General features: G+C 34.0%; 2 protein-coding genes and 1 long non-coding RNA gene across 3 annotated transcripts; all 3 read right to left on the bottom strand.

The window, feature by feature from the left end:
• Positions 1 to 6,995: 6,995 nt before the first annotated feature.
• On the bottom strand, positions 6,996 to 7,463 carry LOC123672947. Its single transcript, XR_006746392.1, has 2 exons — positions 7,402 to 7,463; positions 6,996 to 7,338 (listed from the first exon to the last, which is right to left on the bottom strand). It is a non-coding gene; the product is annotated as an uncharacterized LOC123672947 (long non-coding RNA).
• Positions 7,464 to 8,470: 1,007 nt separating this feature from the next.
• Positions 8,471 to 10,682, bottom strand: LOC123672946 (protein TAPT1 homolog). Its single transcript, XM_045607313.1, has 2 exons — positions 10,502 to 10,682; positions 8,471 to 10,133 (listed from the first exon to the last, which is right to left on the bottom strand). Exons 1-2 carry the CDS (start codon positions 10,638 to 10,640, stop codon positions 8,500 to 8,502), a joined length of 1,773 nt encoding a protein of 590 aa, XP_045463269.1. The 5' UTR covers positions 10,641 to 10,682; the 3' UTR covers positions 8,471 to 8,499.
• Positions 10,683 to 19,466: 8,784 nt separating this feature from the next.
• LOC123672809 lies at positions 19,467 to 20,291 on the bottom strand. Its single transcript, XM_045607103.1, has 2 exons — positions 19,951 to 20,291; positions 19,467 to 19,890 (listed from the first exon to the last, which is right to left on the bottom strand). The coding sequence occupies exons 1-2, from the start codon at positions 20,093 to 20,095 to the stop codon at positions 19,718 to 19,720; spliced, it is 318 nt and encodes a 105-aa protein (XP_045463059.1). The 5' UTR covers positions 20,096 to 20,291; the 3' UTR covers positions 19,467 to 19,717.
• Positions 20,292 to 22,190: the final 1,899 nt, after the last annotated feature.

Raw genomic sequence — 22,190 nt, 5'->3', positions numbered from 1 at the left:
AATGTAACGATATTCTGCCACAATTCATGCTCTAAGGTCGTCTAAATCTGCTATACTGTTTGTAAAAATATTTTTCTTTCAATATATATTATACTATCAATTAGAACATATCTGTTTCATTTAGTTTTATTGGTACCATAATTACATAAAAAACATCCTGTAACTTTGTGAATATTCACTTTATAAGGACACAAACTGCAGGTTCATACAAATTTGAATCCATGCATACATTTGTGCTACAAAACTACCCACTTTTCCTATTCAAATTGCTGATGGGATTGCAACCCTCTCCAGAGGGTTGTTAGTAGAATCAAGCTTTGTATCCCAGATCATGTCCCCCTGTCATTGAAAATCGACCTGTCTGAGTGTTTTCACAAATTCTGATTCGTTGTTGAGTTATTGAAGGTGGACACTTTTAAATGAGACCCTGTATACAGTACTGGCAAAAATATTCTATAGAGTCGATACCTTATGCAAGGAGCAGAGATCCAAATTAATTTCTATGTAGCAAGTTGAACAATTCTTTTTGCCAACATTACTTTGAAGGAAGAGGGGTACAAGTAGTTCAAAATGGTTCAATCTAGATTCTCTGAATTGTAATTTGTAGGAAACAAGTACAATGTAATTAATGTATTTTTATTTTGTGATGACAATTTAAATTTAACCATATAGATCACTGTAATGTTCAATGAGTTTGAATGTTACTTTGAAGAATTTCTTCTCTCATAATTTCATTTGCCTGATACAATTTTCAGGGGAAATTTCTTGGATACTTTTCAATCTTAAGAATTCAGATCTCTGCGATCTGAAATGTCTATTTCTGGAAAAATTTGAGTGCTTAAAATAGGCTCATTTGTTTTAACAAAGACATACATTTAAACACTTCTCATCTTTCTTTGGATGGGGGGACATATTTCTTTGACTCACGATAGCATAGCATCTGATGATATAACCAGATTTTTCAAAAGATTCAAAACTGTTTGATTAGACAGAGCTTGTTGACTACAGTAAGTAAAAATAAATCAACCAACTAATTAATTTGCACAAGCCTTGAAAATTTTTTTAATTATGGTAATTTTTTTTCATGTGAATAAATTTTTTTTACCATAAAAATTCTTGCTCTGCAAAAGACCAAGTAATGCTACGATAATAGTGTTTAAGATGAAGATTTGCAAAGGTTGTTTTCAATTAGACTTTCATTGTTTGTGGAAGTGAATAGGGGAAAACTTTGTCTCTTTCCATTTCACTTTTGGCATTCTATATGTATTTCACAGAAACCAAACACAAATGAGAACTTGTCTTGACTAATACAGGCTCTCAACTTTCAAGAGGGTTCACTGATGCCTAGGAGTTGAGATGAAAATTTTAAAGGAGGAACACAATATATTTTATCCAAGTAATGTTTTATTTCTCTAGAACGGTAATAATTAATATCTTCCAGTATATAATTTCAAATAAAACCATTGAAAGTACTGAATAGTTATTTTTGACAGATGAATTTTCAGCAGATATTCTTGGAACAAGCTGAATGTGTAAGTATATAACTTCTTTATTCAATATGGGAATTCAATAATATAATAAACTTCATTTATCAGGAGTATTTTGTTCGTTTTCAGTACCCAAAAAATCTCTTTGAACTTCAAGTAAATCAATATTGTGTTCTTTCATTGCTTTCTGAAAAAAACTCTGTTGAGTGTTTCAGTACCTATAAAAATAACGGTATACCAAAATAACTCAATCGAATTCGAATACAAACCTTAACACACTGTTGATATGTTTTGAGGAGTGTGGAACACATCGAATCATCATAATTTCCTTTCAAAAATTTCTCCGAAAACCAGGAGTTGAAGCAAGCGTCATATTCTCGCTTCAAATCAATACACGATTCACTAATACTATTCATTTTTAATCATTTACAGTTCCTCTGAAAAATTTATTTAGATGAAAAATTTAATATTTATAAAGAATTTGACATGACTTAAAGACGTTCTATCTTAGAATCATAGACCTAATATATTAGGTCTATGCTAGGGATGTGTCGTTCACAAACGAACGAATCAAAAGACCCGGGTCTTCAGATCGAATGGTTCGATCGGGTCGTCTCTCTGAAAATGATTCGTTCGTTCGAACCGATCCGAATGAGCCAAACTTTCACATTCAGTTCATTCAATTTGAGGATCTTTTAGGACCCAAAGATCTATAGAATGGTTCCGAGCCTAGGTAGATGGGTTTCGGTTTGGACTGATCTCAAAGGAACCTAATTATGGTAGTAATAAAATACATCCATTTCGCAAATGAATCATCGGCTCGGCACTTGGCACCCAATTTTGAAGAAAGATGATAGGTAGTAAAAGAAACTGGGCTCTGTAATTGCACTCTCTTAGATGCTCCAATTATTATTTCTTGAAAATGTTATGGTCTTAAATATTGTTCATTATTTTTTGAGAATTTTTTTAACTATATATTCAAACCTAACTTTGTAAAGTTGATGTAAATGAATATTTTTCGGGAACAAGATATATCAATTAGGGTTAATAACAGTTTGAGGGATTTCAGATCTTCTGTATTTATTTGATTGGAATAGATACAGTTAATGATCATTAGGTAGTTTTCGTTAAAATTAATAATTCAAGACCTCGTGAATTTAGTGTTCTGTACAAAGTACATTCATGATTTACTTCTACTTCTTCATTAGTCATTAAAATATTCCAAAATCATCAATTTGAACGAGGAATATATATTAGATTTTGAAATTTTTTCGAAAGATCCATAATCATCACATGAACCAGATATCAATTAATTATATTCTGCCATCTCAGTAACTTATAACTTTATGATAATGGATAATCTCCCTTATGTTTATGATTATGTCTCAAAAAATCATTATCACAAATTCACGATCCGATTAAAAACATACCGAAAGAAAGCTGATATCAACTTAACATTCTTTACCAAGAAAAAAAACAAAGAACGAAAGAACCAGATCTACGGATCTTTGAATCATGCGCAAATCGTACATGATTCGATCTGATCTATTGAGCTGAAAAGAACCATTGGGTCAATTGAACGGGTCTTTTGAACCGGGTCGTCTCAGCCATGGATCTGGTTCGACCCGGTTCGTCGAAATTGAACGAACCACACATCCCTAGTCTATGCTTAGAATATATACATAGAATATATATATATATATATATATATATATAGAAAGTGTAATTTTCTTGGGTTTAGAGCACATTAAAATTCAAATATTTAAATATTTGAATTTTAATGTGCTCTAAACCCAAGAAAATTACACTTTCTATATATATATATATATATATATATATATATATATATATATATATATATATATATATATATATATATATATATATATATATATATATATATATATAGATTATTAATGTTCTAGCACAGATTAGTCTGTGGTCCTAGCCCATAGACAAACTAATCTTTTAAGCTGTTTTCCAGCACAGAATACTAAATATTTCCAGTCAGCCACCCCGGGGTTCGGCGCACTAGAGCATAGATAAACTAATTCTAAGATTAGTTTGTCTATGCACTAGAGCTTCGAGCCCTTGCTATGAGTCTTAGAATATACATTGTAGATAGATTATTAATGTTCTAAGTAATTAACAAAGAACGAAAACCGTCGACGGCCATCTTGATGACGTCACCACTATCTCTTCCACCTCAAAAAAACATTACAACAAACAGTTTCGTTATTTGTTATTATATTTATTATTATCAACACATCGGCCCGAACACATTCTTACCCGTTGAAGAAAGCACGTTTGGATAGCAACCAGCGTGACCAGATTGAAATATAGTGAATCTACTAAACATGCCGCAGAAATCTACAAAAAATCTATCAACACCGTTCAGAAATCTACTAAAAATCTACTTACATATTTTTGACAAAATTTCACAGATGGCGCTGCATTAGATTTTAACATTATTCAGAATACACTTTATTCTAATTGTCTCTTATGGTTAAATTTTACTTCATGAATAGGATATACAGTACAGATGCGTTCAGATTCGAAAATAAAACAAGATTTTATTTCAAAATTTAAACGACAAAAAAAAAGGAAAAAAAACGAACAAAAACAAATAGGATCAAAATAGCAAATATAAACAAACAAATTTATATATTTAAATAAACAAAAGGATAAAATAGAAATAAAAACTAAAATCTTTCGGATAAAAATAACATTAAATAAAGAAATGAAATACTACAGTTGAACATAAAAAAAATAATTGAAAAAGCAGTATCAATCTGCAATCAAATCATCGTCTTTAACATCCATATATAAATTTTCACTATCCATCGAATCGAGCATTTTTTTTGTAGGTTGAAAACGACAACAATCACCTATCTCTTTGAGTCCTTCTTTAGCATGTTATAATAATGCTATATTTTCATTTAGAAATCTGTTTCTATTTTTTGTTTTGATGCGGTTAATAGCCGAAAATATTCTCTTGCATTTGGCATTCGAAATCTGAAATATGCAGCCACCCAAATTTGTCGATGGAATTCCAATTAGACATATTTTTTCCACTAAATAGAATACCAAATGTGAGATAATGGTATATTTTCAACGGAAGTTTACACACCATCTGTTTTCAATGAGGCACCCTTCGGATATTCCATCATTCTTCGTATTTATTCTCAGCCGACAGCCACCAAAGAAGTTTTATGATTTTATTATGTTTAAATAGGCACGTTCTTCTAGAAACACGTAGAACCTCAATGAGAATGAACAATGAATTGATTCATAGAAACAGTCTAGACATCCGAATTTCCATATTCCCAATCGTCTCAGTTATATTTTTTAAAACTACCAAAATCTACTAAAATATACCAAAGGATTTCTTCCTACTAAAAACTCCATGAAAATGCGAAAAATCTACTAAAAAAGTAGATTTCTACTAAATCTGGTTACACTAATAACAACCTGAATAGGTTAGATTTATATGTGACATAATTACAATAAACCAAGGTTTCTGCGCCACAAAATTGGACATGGCTCAATCGGTTTAATTCCTATTATAATGAAGCTGACATTTATAAATAAATAATAAGATTCTGCATAATTTTCACATCGAACAAATTTACCGTTTAAGGATCGGTTTCTCAGTAAAACAAGAATATTTTTTAAATTGCTTTATAAAAAAACATATTTTGTCAAATATTTTTTTTAACATAACAGATACGCTTTAGGTGCTCGAGATTAAATTGAAGAACATAAAAATAAGTTTTGAAACGACAATATACAAAAGCAAATAGAATTTATACCTAGTTTCGCTGTAATTCACAAAAAAAAAGTTGGCGGCCATGTTTATGACGTCACTGCTATCCCCTCCTCCATTTTGAAACATTACAACAAGCAGTTTCGTGCATAGCAGCGTTGCCAACCGTACGGTAATTACCGTACATGTACGGTAAATTGATGCCAAATACGGTATACGGTCCGAATGGGCTACCGTACGCCGAAATACGGTAATTTCAATTGCGATTTTTCTAATGCATCTCAATGTATTCTATTCAAGACAAACCCTTAAAAATGTAATTCATTAACTAGTGCCATCTCGTAGCGAGACCCAGAACTAGAAAAATGCTCGGCAAGCTTATCTGTAACGTATATTGATAAGTAGATTCCTGCCGAGAACCAAGAATTCTAGGGGGTTTCCACAAATATAATAATTTGTCTATGAGGCGATTTTCCCCGTAAGCCGCGTAAGCATTTTTTTTTTAATTAGAGTTGAACCTTGAACCGTTGAAGCGTAGATTCGTGTTGATGACTTTTTTTGAGCTCATTGTAATAGTGGCTTTTGAAATATCATTTCAATATTTAACAATATTAATTTCTCGCATATTAATTGATAAATACGCGATTCTGAAAAACAAATGCTGAATGCGAAAGAGTCTTCAGAAAAATAAACTTGGTTAAAACAAAATCAAGAAATAAGTTAATAACTAATACAATCAATGGTTGTTTATTAACATCTCAGTGTGTGAAAAAAGATGGTAACTGCGTAGATTTTACACCTACTCAGAATATGTTTGCAAGAATGAACAAAATGGATACGTATTCTTCCAGTTCTAGTATTGAAGTTGATGAAGATTAATTTGTCATAGACGGTTGAAATATAAATTTTTTGTAGAATAAATATACCTGATCATCACACATATATATATATAGTTCATTTTAGATACATCCTGTTGTCTCGATTCTATTTAGGGCTTAGTTAAATTTTGACAAGTTTAAATTACAATTTGTAGGTTAGGTATGGCCATAGAATAGAAAGAATTGTTTATCTCTTTCTCTATGTACTTCTGTGTACGGTAAAAGTGTCCCAAATACGGTAATAGAGAGTTATTGCAACACACAAATAAGCGATCTTTTATTACAGGATCTCTTATTTTGACATGTACGCATGCGCATTGAGTCAGATATTAAGGATTGTCTAAATCTAAAATACAGGCCTCCCTTACTTTATTTAAATACAGGCGACCAACTTTTATTTAAGGATCTTTTATTTTGACAGATATCTGTTTATGCCGTCGTTATTCAGCAAGAACTAACCTATAAATATTTGTAGCTGTTTAGGTAAACAAAGTAATGAAGTAAACTTTTTGAGAAATTTGCATTTTATTTCTTGATTTTGGGCATCTGTGGGAACCATTTCATTCGAGAAAAAAAATTTGCTCTTAATAACGAATTTTTCAAGAACTTATACGATTCTCAACGAAAAATATTTAATCTGAACCTACTAAAAGAATTAAAAATAATACTGATAAATCCTGAATTTTATTAGAAATAAGAATTTACCTATATGTATAATGTAGTATTGTTATAGAATGCTTCTGCATACTGAATATTATTTTTTTTATATTGAATATAAATAATTCATTCTGTAATACGGACACACCAATGGGATTGTTTTGAAAGAAAAATAATAAACTTGTTACCTAAGTACTTTTTTATACCTATATTGGATCAACATAGCATAAAAAAAAGCAAATCACAATGCAGAACCAAATTAATTATCAGTAATGTTATTATAAAATTATACGTTAAGTACACTTTTTTCAAAATTATTGTAGGAAAAAGTACAAAAATACATAACATAATTCTGTTAAACAGAATAATCTTCCAATACTGGTGGTTTCACATAAAAAGAAATACTTGATTGACTTCCATTCAAACAGGTACATAAAGTAGACTGATATTTTACATAGTGATGATACTTCGTCAACAAATTTCTCTAATAGTTCCATCGATAAAACCCCAGTAGTTTGGTACGGCTCCTCCCATATTACGAATTGGTAGACTAAAAACGAATTAAGGTAATATGATATATAATAATTTAAGTTCAATTCAGCTAATAGCTTACCTGTACATATAGCTGATAACTATTTCTATAAAGCCACTTATGTGCATTCAAATTATCTTAGAAGTGTCCATGATTTTCCACAATGAAGATTGCAGTTATAAAAATAAATTTCGATAATGTAAGTAATTGTAGTAAAAATTTTCCAATTCAACTAGTCGATTTGTTTGAATTGGTTTTGATATATTTTCTACACCAACTGTATCTATTATGAAAAATCAATTCCCAGCTAAAATTGCTAACGCTATTTGTTCTTTCATTTTCGATTTTGAACTTTTACCAAATGAATTATTTTATTTATCAGATCAGAATACAAAATAAAGGTGACAAAATATAAATATGTCAAATTTAAAGATCTGTCACTTTACTGACTTTCGTTAAAAGCACCTTGCAATAGTTCACTTTTAACGTCCACGATAGAGGATCCTTTATTACAGGATCCTTTAATAAAAGATCGCTTATTTGTGCGTTGCAATAACTCTCTAATTTCTCGTCCCTGATACGGTAATCTCAAGATTTTGGGTTGGCAACGCTGGTGCATAGATAAGTAGATAGTTTCGTGATCTACACAATGCCCTGAACTCCTGATAGTATTTGATTGTATAAAGGAAAAATTTATTCAGCTGAAGAATACTACAGCGACTTAATAAAATGGGTCTTACATTTTGAATAAATTCCAAAAATTCAGGTAAACGGTGAATGTGGCGGTTTTTTTTCAAACCGCCATATTTAGGCTTTACCAAACAAAAACGAGACCACGCTTGGCGTTGACGCCACTGCGCACTGCGGTTTACTATATTAAAAACGCAAAAGCCATTAGGTTGTTCTACTGAGTATTCCCTATACTATAATATCATCATCCTTTTAACCAATGATATTATGATCCTTTTAAAAAATGTTCCAGTTGAAAACAGATCTAACCTGTTAAGAAATCTTCCATGTAACATATACCTTCCTTAATTACCTCAAGAATTAACAGTCATCTTAGCTTATTTTCTATCAATACAGTTCTTCATAAAATTGGCAAGCCAAAGTCAAAATTCAATTATTCCCTGGAAAATGAAAACGAAAATTTCCAGAATAAACCTTTATTTCAAATCTTCATTTAATTTTTGTGGGTTCGGTTTCATCTTCTTCTGTATTACAAGAGTTGAGAGCTGGCTCAGACTCTGCTCTCTTCAAACCATTACTAACATCTTCAAAATCCGCAGTTATATTAGGAAAACTTCTTGTAATATCACCTTCGGTTTCCTCCATATCTATATTTTCCATGTCTGCTTTCAGCACTTCTTCATTCAATGTAGCATTTCTCAAATCAACAGTGCTATTTGCAAAGATTGCTGCACTGCCTAGATCATTTGGCATTAGTTGTTTATCTTTAAGATTTTCAGAACCACTAATGTTATCAATATTTTCTTTCTGATATAATACATGAACTGGACTAGTTGGAAGTTCTTTGGTAGTGTCTCTAATTGATTCTTTGCTAGTTAGTAATTTAATATTGATTGGAGACATCAACAATGCTTTATCATGTTTATGCTGAGTTATTAAATCACAGGCTCTTCCCATAACCAGAATACTGGTCAGTATTTTAAGCTGAATTATTATTATATAAATCAGAGAGCATATAAAAATCTTATACCAATTTTCTATTGTTGTTGTTGCTATCATTATCCTGATCAAAACAACTCCTAATGGTAAAGGTATAAATCCCATTCTTCTAGCTACTAAATCACAGCAGTCTGTGAAAGCATGATTTTGTCTTGTTTGTGCTAAATCATACGCCAAGCTTGTTGTATAATCCCTATAAATATCTAAGCTCAAATCATTAAATTTAGTGATGAAAGCATGCTTCAGCCAATCGACAAAAAATTCTACTACTATTACTACCACACAATCTGGAAGTAGTAACCAAAAATGTTCTGTCTTCCAAGAATATTCTTTCATTGTTTGCATTACCACAATGAACAGAAGAAAACACAAGTGGAATCGTTCCCTAATATCACTACAGGACAATTGAAAAAGATTATTCTTGTCAAATTTTTTGAAAACGCTACCTTTCAATTCAACAAAATTGTTGGACATCATAATTGTTAAGAGAACTTTATTGCTAGAATTAATAGCAACATTCAAGGTTGTTGCTTGTAGCAGTACGAGAATACTATGTAAAATAACGTAAACCATTGCAAAAAATAGATGAGCAATGATCCCCAAATGCTCCCTTTTCCTTCTCTTAGGTTCTGTAGCAGTCCAAAATAAAGCATCTATAGCATCTTGACCTATTGATGAAAATAATCTATCCCCAACTTCCAACATGTTATAAAAAAGATATAACTTGATTGTTGATTGACTCTTGATCAGATGATATAATACATTAGGATCAATCAAACACATAACCATACTACAAACAATCAGAATAAGCGCTCTAAGAATATCACAGACATTGGCTGGTGTTAACTTTCTACTTTTTTCCAAACCAAAACATTTACAGAAAGGTTTTATCATAAGTGACCATGAAGCAACAGCTACTCGAATAGGGAGAAAGGCGCATATAAATAAAAATGAATCTGTACATTGCAAGAAGCCATAAAGCATGTAACGTTCAATTTCCAAAGGAATTTTCATGAAAGAATAAACTTTTTCCCTTTTAGCGGAATATCTTTCTTCATCATGTTCCAGCTGGTAATCCATTGTCAACTCATATCTCAGAAAGGAGAACAAGGATTTTGTCACATCTGAAAACATGAAAACTAAATGTTTGAGACTAAGATCTTCTATAAAGGAAAAATACGATTTACAAGAAGTTTTGAAACCTGTAAATATAGAATAAGAAAGACAATCTGATTATAATTGAGTGAACACTAGGACTAAATTTCTAAAATATAATGGTTATCCCAAAACATGGTATACATTTTTTAGGAAAAATTATATATTTTAGTATTCACTTGTTACTAATTTAATGTCCAAATATTTACTTTTTTTAGAATCTTTGAAATATTGTAGGAAAAATGAATCAGTGAATTTTGTTCAAACGAAGCCCATTTATTCTTTGTTATTATTACAGAAGGTTTCAGAGGTGCAGCACCGGAATATGGATTCCTACCTTTTCTGAAAAAATTTGGTAGATTTGCCTTTGGTGTATCAATATTATCATGATTATTTAACATGTTAATTGTGCGGAATAATAGCGATTTGAATGATTTTAAATTGTTATATTCATATTTTTCTTTATAATTTATCATGTGAAAGACATTTCGACATTTGTCATTTTTAAGATAATAATCACAGATAATAATAATCGCAGTTTCTTCTTCTTTTTTTAAATGTGCCTCTTCGAGTCAAACAACGTTTACAAACTAAGAATCAAGAAATTTATAAAGGGCAATGACCTAATAGAGGATCTTTTGGTAAAGTCATCGCTTATTTGTATAAAGATAATAAGCTATCTCTAATAATATGGGGCGAGTTCGGAAAGTCAGCGCTGTTGAATGCGGTGACAGCGCTGTACCAGCTTAATAAGCTGAATTATAGATTTGCGCTGAGTTTACTAACGCTTTTTCAACGAAATAATGGTTTCAATGCCTAAGACTCTTGAATCACATGTAGTGTAGTGAAACTTTGAAATGTGAGAGTGAATGTCTGCACATACAGATGTTTTGACATCTATTACTGCGTTCGGCAAATCCTCACCGGTGCGGAGCGTGCGGTGTAAGCGATTGATAGGTCACGTGACCACGGACCAATAGGTGCGTTCTTGATTTGCCGAACGATGACGGAGCTAACGGAGCTGGTATCGAAGAATTTTTGAATGTGTTTTGTGAAAAGAAAAAAAGCAATTCCGTCGATTGAAATTATTGGAGACGGCCAGACTAGATCTAATTTGTCTCCTCGTGATATCAGGATATACATAATGTGTTCATCTTGAAAGAGTTGAAAGGAGATAATCCTGAGGATATTGTTGATGAACCACTTAATGAAAAAGTTAGAAATTTTGTAGACATCGAAAATATGTATCATCAATCAGAAAACCAATTAGAAGAGAGTAAAAGGAATTTTATAATCTATTATTTAAACATGGATGAAAGATTTCTTCGCTGAGATACAATTATGTACTTCGTAAAATAAACCTTTATTTTTAATAATAATATTTGTTTCCTAAAAGCCTTTAACATATACAAACATAAGAAAAAACACTAAATATATATAAAGAGATTTCGCATAATAAGCTTATAATTCATGAATATTGTATTTCCAAAATTCTCAGATTCGTGCATGATGTTCGAAGACAACCAATGCATGTACCTATTTTCAAACTAATCCTTAATTTCTAATTTTTAGGTTCTAAGCTTAATACGATCTACCGGATTTCAAGAGAAAATTAATATAATCAAAAAAGGCATCACAATTAATTTTTGTAATGCCCGGTAAGATTTATCGAACTATGAAATTTCTTTCATAAGGGAATGTTTATTGGTCACCCTGTATGACAGTGGCAAGCAGAGTTTGAGAATTTTGTTCATGAATTCATTCTTTTTGGTAACAAAAACGGAAAAAATTATGATATTGACTTACAGGGTGATCCAAAATAGGAAAAGTCTAAAATTTTTCTAGTCCGGACCTGATTTTTTTGATTTCAGAATAATTGAAGGAAGCCATAATAGTTAAATGTGAAAAAACTTGAAATTATTCGGTGGATTTATTGAAGAGTTATTGAACTAAAAAATTTTCACTCATAAGGGAATGCAAATTGATCACCCTGTATGACCGTGCCAAGTAGAGATTTAGAATTTTCATAATGAATTATTTATTTGTGGTTACTAAAACGGAAAAAATCATTATGTTCATGTATAGGGTGATCCAATATTCACGAAAATAGGAAAAGTCTGAAATTTTCCTAGTCCGGATCTGATTTAATCGAATTCAGAAATATTAAAGAAAGGCGGTAGTAAAGGGTGATAAAACTTCAAAATTTGAAATTATTCTGTTGATTAGTTGAAGAGTTATTCAACAGTGAAATTTCACTTATAAGATGAACATCACCCTGTATATCCCAAACGAAGGCACTCAGGCGATTGATACGGGTCCTCCATGATGACCTTAATTCATGGTATTCGTTTGTCGCATTCTTCCCGGGACACCCTGTATAATGATTTCATGAAAGATTATTTATTTATTTATAAATTTTCGCTTCGACACCTGGGTCATTAGTGATTTTGTTACAATAAAATTCACATCTCATTCACAAAGTCTATTTAACATATTGTAATGTTTTATGCCACATCATTGCGTTCTCATACCCGACAGCACTTCCTCTAAACTAAGAGTTGTGTTTGAGTTTGATGCTTCAGCAGAGGTTGCTGGTCACTCCTCTTTGAATGATTGCCTTCTTACAGGTCAAAAACTGCAGAAAGATATTGGAACTATTCTTCTCCGATTTCGTTCGCATAAGTTCGTCTTCACTGCCGATATACGACAAATGTATTACCAAATTCTCTGGAGATATTTGCCCTCCGAAAAGTATTATGAGTTGAACACTGTTACTTATGGGTTGAGTTCAGCTCCTTTTCTGGCTCTTCGCCGCTTCGTACTTTGAGTAAGATAAGGAAGATAACTGTCCTATAGCTTCTAAAATCTTCAACTAGGATATATACATCGATGATATTGTTTCAGGCTCTGATGATCTTCAAAAGGCCATCGATCTCAGAGATGATCTTATTCCCCTTTTTAATAAAGGTAGCTTTGAACTGCGTAAGTGGGCGAGTAATGAGCCCAAGCTTCTCGAAGAAATTCCAATGGAATACCAGTTAATGCAGTCATTTTCATTTACCGCTGGTGAATTCATGAAAATTCTAGGTCTTTGCTGAAATCCCAATAGTGATACCTTTTCCTTTTCAACGTCTTAAATAATAATAAAAATAATAGAGTTTATTCAAGAAAAATATTACATTGAACAAACTTTAATATACTATACAATTAATATCCAATATTTAACTATATAGTTAAATATTGGATATTAACTGGGCACAATGCTAAAACATAACATAATTTTTTTAAAAGCAGCCACAGAATAATACATTTTCTTACAATATAACTCCTTAAACAGTGTTTAATCATTTTTTTAACAATGGACACAAGCTTACAAAAAATAAAAGTCGAAGATCATATCATGTCAAAGTTAATCTATTTCTCAGTGTCAAAGTCCGGGTAAGTGTCAATCCATTTTTATTTCTGTCAACAATCGAGCAACTCAAAAATTTTACTGATTTATTATTTCATATATTCTAGTTCTGTCAAAATTAATAATCCATTTTTTCTACAACTGCTATGAAAGTAATGTATTCTTCATAGCTTACTCAATTTCAAAACAATGTATTGCTCATACTGTGGGAAATATTATTTCTCACGGCACTTTGCCCACACCCGGCTTGGCAGACCAATGAAATTGGGCTTTTGAATTGTTTCTATGGAAACGCAAAAAATTAACACATACTGTGAACGAAAGCCATTTTGGTTTGAATCAAGTGCATTACTTGAATTATTGAAATTTGTGCAGTTGTAGGAAAAGTATAGTGTGCAACATGTGGAGAATAGTATATTGTGCAACAAGTGGGGAAAGTCCAAGTTTCCTCGCGGGTGTGGAAATTTGTGCAAACACACAAGCAAGAAAAGGACTTTCTCCACATGTTGCATAATATACTTTTCGAAGTTTCATAACTTTAACGGCATCGCCCTTTGATGATTGTTTACTCAGAAGAGGCTTCTTCCTGTGAGGAACCAACCTTGGAGTAGTGTCTTTAATGGTTTTCTCAAATTTTATGGTGATTTTGCAAGTCGAGCCGTCTTCCTCTGTGAAACAACAGCTCTCCTCTTTACATGAACTGTGCTTTTCTTCTCTGTAAGGTGTATGGGGAGCACTATTTGATTTGACCTCGTCTTCTATGCGTGTCAATTTTTCCAACGTATATATATTCCTCTCAATAATTAATTTGTTGCCCCTTATGTATGCTTCTTGCCCTTGTTGTCTGGCGTTCTTAAGGAATTTGTTCAAAACTTTTTATTTCTGCGCGTTGCACCAGAGTAAGGTCGTTTGCTATGGATATACTTGTATCTTCCATCTTTATTGTATTTTTAAAATTTTGTTTATTTTAAAGATAAGAAATGAGCTCAACCTCTACTGGGCAATTTTCAGTTTTTCCTAGAGGATAAATGCCGTTTACATCCGTTTCCTCCAATTTAATTTCCAACAGCCGGGCTAGTTCCTCGCAAACCAGTGTTGAGGTTATTTCCTCACTCTTTTTTTTTCAGCCCAAATATAACAAGGTTGTTTTCATTCTGGTTGCGCCTGTCAGTTTCTTATTGTTCCTTTAGTTGTTTATTTTCTTTCTCCAAGTTGTTCAGCCTATTCTTCAGGCTTTGAATTTCCAATATCAGTCTAGTTTCGGATGCCGTTATAGTATTTTTCAGTTCTTTTCTGCTATTTATTATTTCATTTAACAATTGGCACTTTGTAATTTCTTCCTGGGCTACTTGAGACATCTCACCACTAACTTTCCTCAACTGTGTGGAACTCTTTATTAATTTGTCGCCTCACTTCTCGTATGACTTGTCTGATATTAATTTGTAATAACTGATGGTATTTCAAACGTCCCGATGTATATTAAATCAGTCCTTTTCAACCAACCCCCAAATAAGGCACTCATAACACTTTTCCGTTGTTGAATTTCGACTTTTTCTTTGATTTCTAGCGATTTCTTTAGGAGCAAATATACACACGTACTTTGTTACGTCGTCTTTTTATCAAATAATGTCTTTAGTTGTGTTCAATTTGAACTTTTATTCGACAATTATTCTTCACAATTGAATTGACAAACTACTTCCAAAAAACTTATGTCAAAAACACTGACTCTGATCTAACTATATGAAATAATACATATAGCTAGTACAGAGTGAAGAGCAACATTTTCTCCCCTCCGTGAAGAAGTTTCAGCTTCTCTCACTCTAGCTATCTTCCATCTCGATTCTGCACAACTTTGCAGCCGGGCGCTTGAATACTCCGTTACTAGTTCTGACACTCACTACTCGAACTCGTCCATCAGGGCCTGGATAAAGTGTCTCTACTCTTCCTAACTTCCACTGTTTTCTTGGACAATTTTCTTCAACAATGATGACTATGTCATTGATATTCAGCTGCTTTTCGTCATTATTCCATTTTGTTCTTTTAGTTAAACTAGGCAGGTATTCTTTGGTCCACCGTTTCCAAAAACAATCGACTATTTTCTTTGATTTGGCCCACTCTTTCCTGAAGTCTTTCATTTTTGAAAAATCAGTAATATAATTAGATGATCCTAGTAAAAAATGATTTGGGGTCAGAAACTCTAAATCATTTGGGTCTGTTGAATTTTTTGTTAATGGTCTCGTATTTATGATATTTTCACACCCGGCAAATATTGTCAGCATAAGTTCATCTTTAAGAACTTGTCCATTCAAAATGGTGTAGAATGCTTTTTTCAAGGACTGCACCATGCGTTCCCAGACACCACCCATATGTGGTGACACTGGTGCCAAAAATTTCCAGTCGATACCTTCCTGTGTGAAGGTGTCAGTGATTCTTGCCTGGTCAATATCTCCGAGTGCTCTCTTCAGCTCTTCTGCTGCACCCCGAAAATTCGTTCCATTGTCGGAATATATCTCTTTCGGCTGTCCTCTTCTAGCTATCATTCTCCGAATAGCTAAAATTTCTGAATCTGTGGTGAGTGAATGCGCTACCTCGAGGTGGATAGCTCTTATAGTGAGGCAGGTAAAAATCACACCCCATCTCTTCTCTCTTCGTCGTCCTATGGAAACCAATAACGGTCCAAAATAGTCCATTCCTGTGAACGTGAATGGTCTGATATTTGGTGTCAAACGTGCTACAGGAAGCTGTCCCATTTTTGGAATAATTGGTTTTGATTTGGTGATTCTGCATTTCTGACATCTCTTGAACGCCGACTCCACCGCACTTCTTCCATCAATTATCCAGAAGCGTTGCCTTACATCGTTTAAAACGGCTTCCACTCCTTGGTGAGCGAAATTTTCATGATAATTTTGGAGGAGTAGTCGCGTGAATTGGTGCTTTGTGGGGAGTATTATGGGTTGATTGGCAGAAGTTGACATCTCAGGAGCTAGATTTGTCCGTCCACTCAGGAGCAATAATCCTCTTTCGTCAAGGATTGGTGAGAGGTTTTTCAGACGACTTTTACTTGACAATGGTTTTCCTTTGGCTATACATCTTATGTCTTTCCCAAAACTCTCCTGCTGGCACCGTTTGATCCAAAGGGTTTCAGATTTTTGAATCTCGGAAACTTCCAACTGCCCAAGAAAAACTCTGTTGCTTCTTCTCAGTCTGTCCAGAAGAATATCTACTTCATTGTTCATATGAAAGATCTCTCAAATTCATAATATTCTTCTTGGGCCATAAGGTTTTGTCCAATTCATACAAGAAATCAGGACCTTTAAACCAACTCGCGTAGGTCGTCTTATTGCCGTCGTCTTTGTTGTAGGTTCTGGTGGCAATATCGGCCGAATTCAACTTTGAGGGAATCCAATTCCAGTTGTTGATGTTTGTTAATTCTTGGATCTCTTCGATGCGGTGACTTTCGAACTGTCCCAATTTGCTTCCATCACCTTTGATCCAACAAAGTACCGTAGTAGAGTCTGACCATAAAAATACTTCGTCAATTTTTATCTCCAAAGTGTCCTTGATTGTTTTTGCGAGCCTGCTTCCCATCACCGCAGCCTGCAACTCCAAACGTGGAATAGAAATGGGTTTTGTTGGAGCTACTCTCGCTCGGGCCATAACAAGAGTTACATCTATTTCGTCTTTAGTCAAAACTCGTTGATAGGATGCTACTGCGTATGCTTTCTTGCTAGCGTCGCAAAAGACGTGCAGTTCTATCTTATTGGCTTCAGGAATATTCACAGAATAACATCTTGGGATGGAAATGTTTTCTATTTGTCTCAAATCGCTTTGCCAAAGTTTCCACGTGTGATATAGGTCCTCGTCTGTACTATCGTCCCATCTCGCCATAAAAACCTCTGGGAGCTTTGGTCTTCCTTACTTACCATAACTTGATGGAACATTTCTCTGACATCACTGCAGAATCCAATTTTCCTTTGTCGAAATTTAATCAATACCTCCAGGGGCCAGATAGTAAATTATCATTCAGACTGGTTCCGTTCGATTTTAAGGCGGCATCAAAGACTAAACGAAGTTTCTTTGGCTTATTGGGGTTAATTACTCCGAAATGCGGCAAATACCAACATCGAGGACCTTCTTCATTGGATTCTGCAGAAGTCAACTTCCTTGCATATCCTTTCTCGACGTAGCTTGTTATTTTCTCAGAGTATCGCTTCCCAAATTCCCTATCCTTCTGTATTTGTTTCTCCACGCATCTCAGTCGCTGAATGGCAATTGTTTTGCTCTCTGGGAGATGGATGTTCTCTTCCTTCCACAGCAGCCCTATCTCGAATCTGTTTCCTACACGTCTGATTGTATTTCTCATTATCTCCATAGCCCTCTTTTCTGCTTTATTCACGTTCGTTTTCATTGGAACTACTCCAAAGGCATCTGTGGTAAAAGATTGTTTCACCATTTCATGGAGTGAATCGTCGGACATTCCAGAACTGCAGATGTGGAAGGAATATACCTGTTTTTCTTGTCTGATACAGTTTCCTTCGTGAAGTATCCAACCCAGATTGGTTTTTGTCGCAATGGGAAGATTGTCGGTGCTTTGAATAACTTTTCTGGCTACAGTGAGGCGTACATTGTCTTGACCCAATAAAATCATAGGACGTTCTCCTATTTCGTGAAAAGGGAATTCCTGACAAATAAGAATACCTTTCCCAATCGGATTTTCGGATCTCTTGAATGGGGAGAGCTAAATTTTGTACTGTTCTGACATTTTTCATATTGAAAATCTTAGCTCCGTCGAATACTCCCGATATCTCAATATTTAAACAACTTGAATCTTCATGGCGAGAGGCTAAATTGTTAGTCCATTGGATGCAAAGCGGTTGAGGTGTGCCATTCAGTCCCAATCTGTTAGCTATTGACTTGTCTACGAGAGTCACAGAAGAAGCTTCATCACATAGAGCTACGGTCTCGAAAACAGTGTTGTTTCCATACAACTTCACTTTCACCATCCTCAACAAAACATTGCCTTCTCCATGTCCAACTGCAGGCACGTTCTCATTGTTTTTAAATTCTGTCTGGGTTGAATGGGTATCAGTATCTTCGATTGATCTTTGGGTATCTTTATGAAGCAGCTGATGATGGGAACGCTTACAACCATTGATGTTACACTGTCGTCTTGCTCTGCATTTCATGGTCTGGTGATTACGTCGGAGACATAAAAAACACAGTTTCTGTTTTGTAATAACCGCCCATCTTGTATCAACGTCGTCAGAGGACATTTTCGAACAATTCTCTATTTTGTGTCCTTTTTCTGCACAATATTTACATTTCTCGTCATGATTTTTTATATCTGTCGAAATCAAAGTAGTTTCTTGTCGTTTTGAAGAGAACTGAAGTTTTGGTTTTGTTTCTATCTTGAAACTCTTTGAATTATTGACAAAACACGCTGCAGTTGCCTTCTCATTAATCCAGATGGAAAAGTCGTTCAGATTTGTCGTTTCCCTTTTTCGCATAATTTCTTCTCCCCATTGGAGTTTCAACGAATAAGGTAGTTTCTGAACCAATTCTCGTAGTATTTGCGGATTTTGGAGGTGTTCAAAATGGTCCAATGATTTGATAGTAGCCACGAGACAGCAAACATGATTGGAGAGGTGAATCAAAGTGTCCATGTTGTTTTCTCTAATTGGTGAAAGATTTCTCACCTTCGTGATGAGCCCCTCGATGATTTGGTCAGGTCTACCAAATCTCATTTCGAGTGTCCTCAAAACTAAATCAATGTTGTCTGGGGAGGTCATCATTCCTGATACTGCAAGCTTGGCTTCACCTCTTAAACATTTTTGCAGTTTTATCATCATTTCTTCTGAAGAATATTCGCATAATTTTGAAATACGCATGAAGTGTGAAATGAATGTTGGCCATTCTTCGGAATTGCCGTCAAAAATACAGAAATCTTTGTCCACAACTTGCCTTGCTGCAAATCTATTTTGCTTTGGAGCACTAGCAACAGACTTTATGGCTTCACTGATGGTATTGCATAATTGTCTGATTTCAGATATTTCTTCATTTCCTTCTTATGGCTGGATTTCATCTTTGGAGGGCGAATGCAAATCATTTATCCATTTTCTTGTCTTCTCTAAAGAATGGTTTTCAGCCTCTGGCATCCTGAGATCGGTCTCCTTGAAGTTCTTCAATTTCAGTCTCTCGAACTTCATTTTCTAGTTCTAAGATTTTTAGCTGATTTTCTAGCTTCTTCATTTCGATCGCTTGTCTGATCTTCTCGACTTCAACGGCATGTCTTTTTTTACGAAGGGAAACACTATCTGATTTTGAAAGATTGGATTTCATAGAAAGAACAGATGAAGTTTTTGGTAAATCATTACCGACGTCTTTGGGTTCTAGGCATCGACTCTGCTTGTCTTTCTGGCTTGAGTTCACCTTGTTCACTTCCTCTCGTTTGTCCATTATATGATTTGTCTGAATTTCATCTATATTTTGGCTCTGAACAATTTCTGATTTGTTCGACATGACACTGACTGAATGTCGTCTTAACAATCCAAAAGCAGGTGGCCACTATAACTGGGGTTTAGTCTACTATGGGTACCTGCAGTCTTTCTTGTATTTGGCATGTCTCAAAACTCCTCTGGAACTGTTTCTTCACCAAAGGACTTGTTATCCGCTCGAAGGACCAATGTTACTTCGTCTTTTTATCAAATAATGTCTTTAGTTGTGTTCAATTTAAACTTTTATTCGACAATTATTCTTCACAATTGAATTGACAAACTACTTCCAAAAAACTTATGTCAAAAACTATGACTCTGATCTAACTATATGAAATAATACATATAGCTAGTACAGAGTGAAGAGCAACATACTTATTTTGTGACAGCATATGTAGATAGATTCCATTTACACGAAACGTAGCATATTATCGCAACTTGCTCGAAATTATGATCCTCTGGGTTTTTTCAACACCTTTTACTTTCTTCCTGAAGCATCTCATACAAGTTCTTTGCATTCAGGGTTTACAATGGGACCAGACCCCTACTTCTGACGTCGTTAAATGTTGGAATCAATGTATCTTCGAACTATCTGATCTGTAAGATCTGCGAATTCCTCGATGTATTTCCCGGCAGTTTTAAAGCAAATGTGAACTATATTATTAGTATCATTATTATTGCAATTATATGGAGCTTCATAACTCTACACCTCAATTCGGAGATCTCTGGTAGGCCCAAATTAAGTCGGTTTACCCTCACCTAATGAGAGCGATAGGTGAACAAAAACTAACTTATGAAGAACTTTATATCGTTCTGACGCAGATCGAAGCAGTTCTAAATTCGCGACCAGTGATCCAAATGCCTCAAGCTAGGTTGACATAGGTAGTGCACGCCCCTCGATGATTTCACGTTCTTTTTCACGGGAACGGAATGACGTATTTTCGTATCTCCAGAACCTATTTGGCAAATTTATGTTGTTTCTTCGTCGGCACAAAGGGATACCGACTAGTCCTAATGACTTTCAGCGTAAATCTAGATATTTATGACTATGATGCGGCTCCTTTTTGATGGGAATTAACATTGTCGGTATTCCTGCCTGTTGTTTATGACCGAATTAAATCTCATTCTGAACATGTGATTTTTGTTGATCAATCAATCAAAACGTTTGTGGCTCTATTTTCAGGACTTTTTTCATCCAAGGAATCTCCCTTTTTCGTTTTCTCTTGCCGTTAATATTTTCACAAAAATTTTTGTCTGAGAATTGCTTTATATAGTAAGGTTATATACAGGGTATCCCGGGAAGAATGAGACAAATGGATGCATAGATAAAGGTCATCATGAAAGACTCGTATCAAGATCGCCGTTTGCTATATACAGGGTGATGTTAACCTTATAATTGAAAATTCATAGTTCAATAACTCTTTAACTAATCGACCAAATAATTTCAAATTCTGAAGAGTAGTCACTCTACTATCGCCTTCCTTCAATATTTCTGAAATCGCGAACAAATCAGATCCGGACTTTTTCTATTTTCGGAAATATTGGATCACCCTGTATGTGCTTTATGATTTTATCTCGAATTCGTAACCTCAAATAATTAATTCATAGAGAAAATTCAAAAATCATAATTGGCACTGTCATACAGGGTGATCAATAAACATTGCCTTATGAGTGGAATTTCATTATGCGATAAACTTATCAGTAGAATTAAATTCGAAATTTGCAGATCGCAATTCCTGACGTCAAAGGAAATACTTTTTTCCCTTACCATTTCTTCCGAATCGGCTCGGTTGAAAAGATATGGGTTGTTCTTCTTCTTCTAGTTCCATCTCCTATCGAAGGTTGGAAACCATCATAGCAATGCGGATTTTGTTAACCGCCGCTCTAATATATGGGTTGTTGGAAATGCATAAAAAAAATGTAATTTTTAGTTATATCTCGCAAATGGAATGGAATCGGACATGTACAAGAAAAGTAGAGAGTTGTTTCTGAAAATCTGATCAGAACAAGGCAACTGCACAAATGTAGCAAAAGTATCTGTAGTAATTTTGATCGAAGAAAAACGAAAGTGCACAACTAACTTTCTTCAATTTTTTTTATGTCAGGGGCACAACTTCCCATAA

This window comes from Harmonia axyridis, chromosome 2, assembly GCF_914767665.1.
Source record: "Harmonia axyridis chromosome 2, icHarAxyr1.1, whole genome shotgun sequence".
Lineage (NCBI taxonomy): Eukaryota > Metazoa > Arthropoda > Insecta > Coleoptera > Coccinellidae > Harmonia > Harmonia axyridis.
The sequence above is the reverse complement of the archived record's forward strand: the minus strand, read 5'-3'. Positions and strand labels throughout refer to the sequence as shown.

Excerpts from the sequence above, each read along its gene's own strand:
- LOC123672946 (XM_045607313.1), bottom strand. The coding sequence starts at position 10,640 with ATGATAAATTATAAAGAAAAATATGAATATAACAATTTAAAATCATTC. Across the intron at positions 10,134-10,501 it reads ACCAAATTTTTTCAGAAAAG|ATGTGACAAAATCCTTGTTC; the intron begins GTAGGAATCCAT and ends TCATGTTTTCAG.
- LOC123672809 (XM_045607103.1), bottom strand. The coding sequence starts at position 20,095 with ATGTCGAACAAATCAGAAATTGTTCAGAGCCAAAATATAGATGAAATT. Across the intron at positions 19,891-19,950 it reads CCTAGAACCCAAAGACGTCG|ATAGTGTTTCCCTTCGTAAA; the intron begins GTAATGATTTAC and ends TTTCAAAATCAG.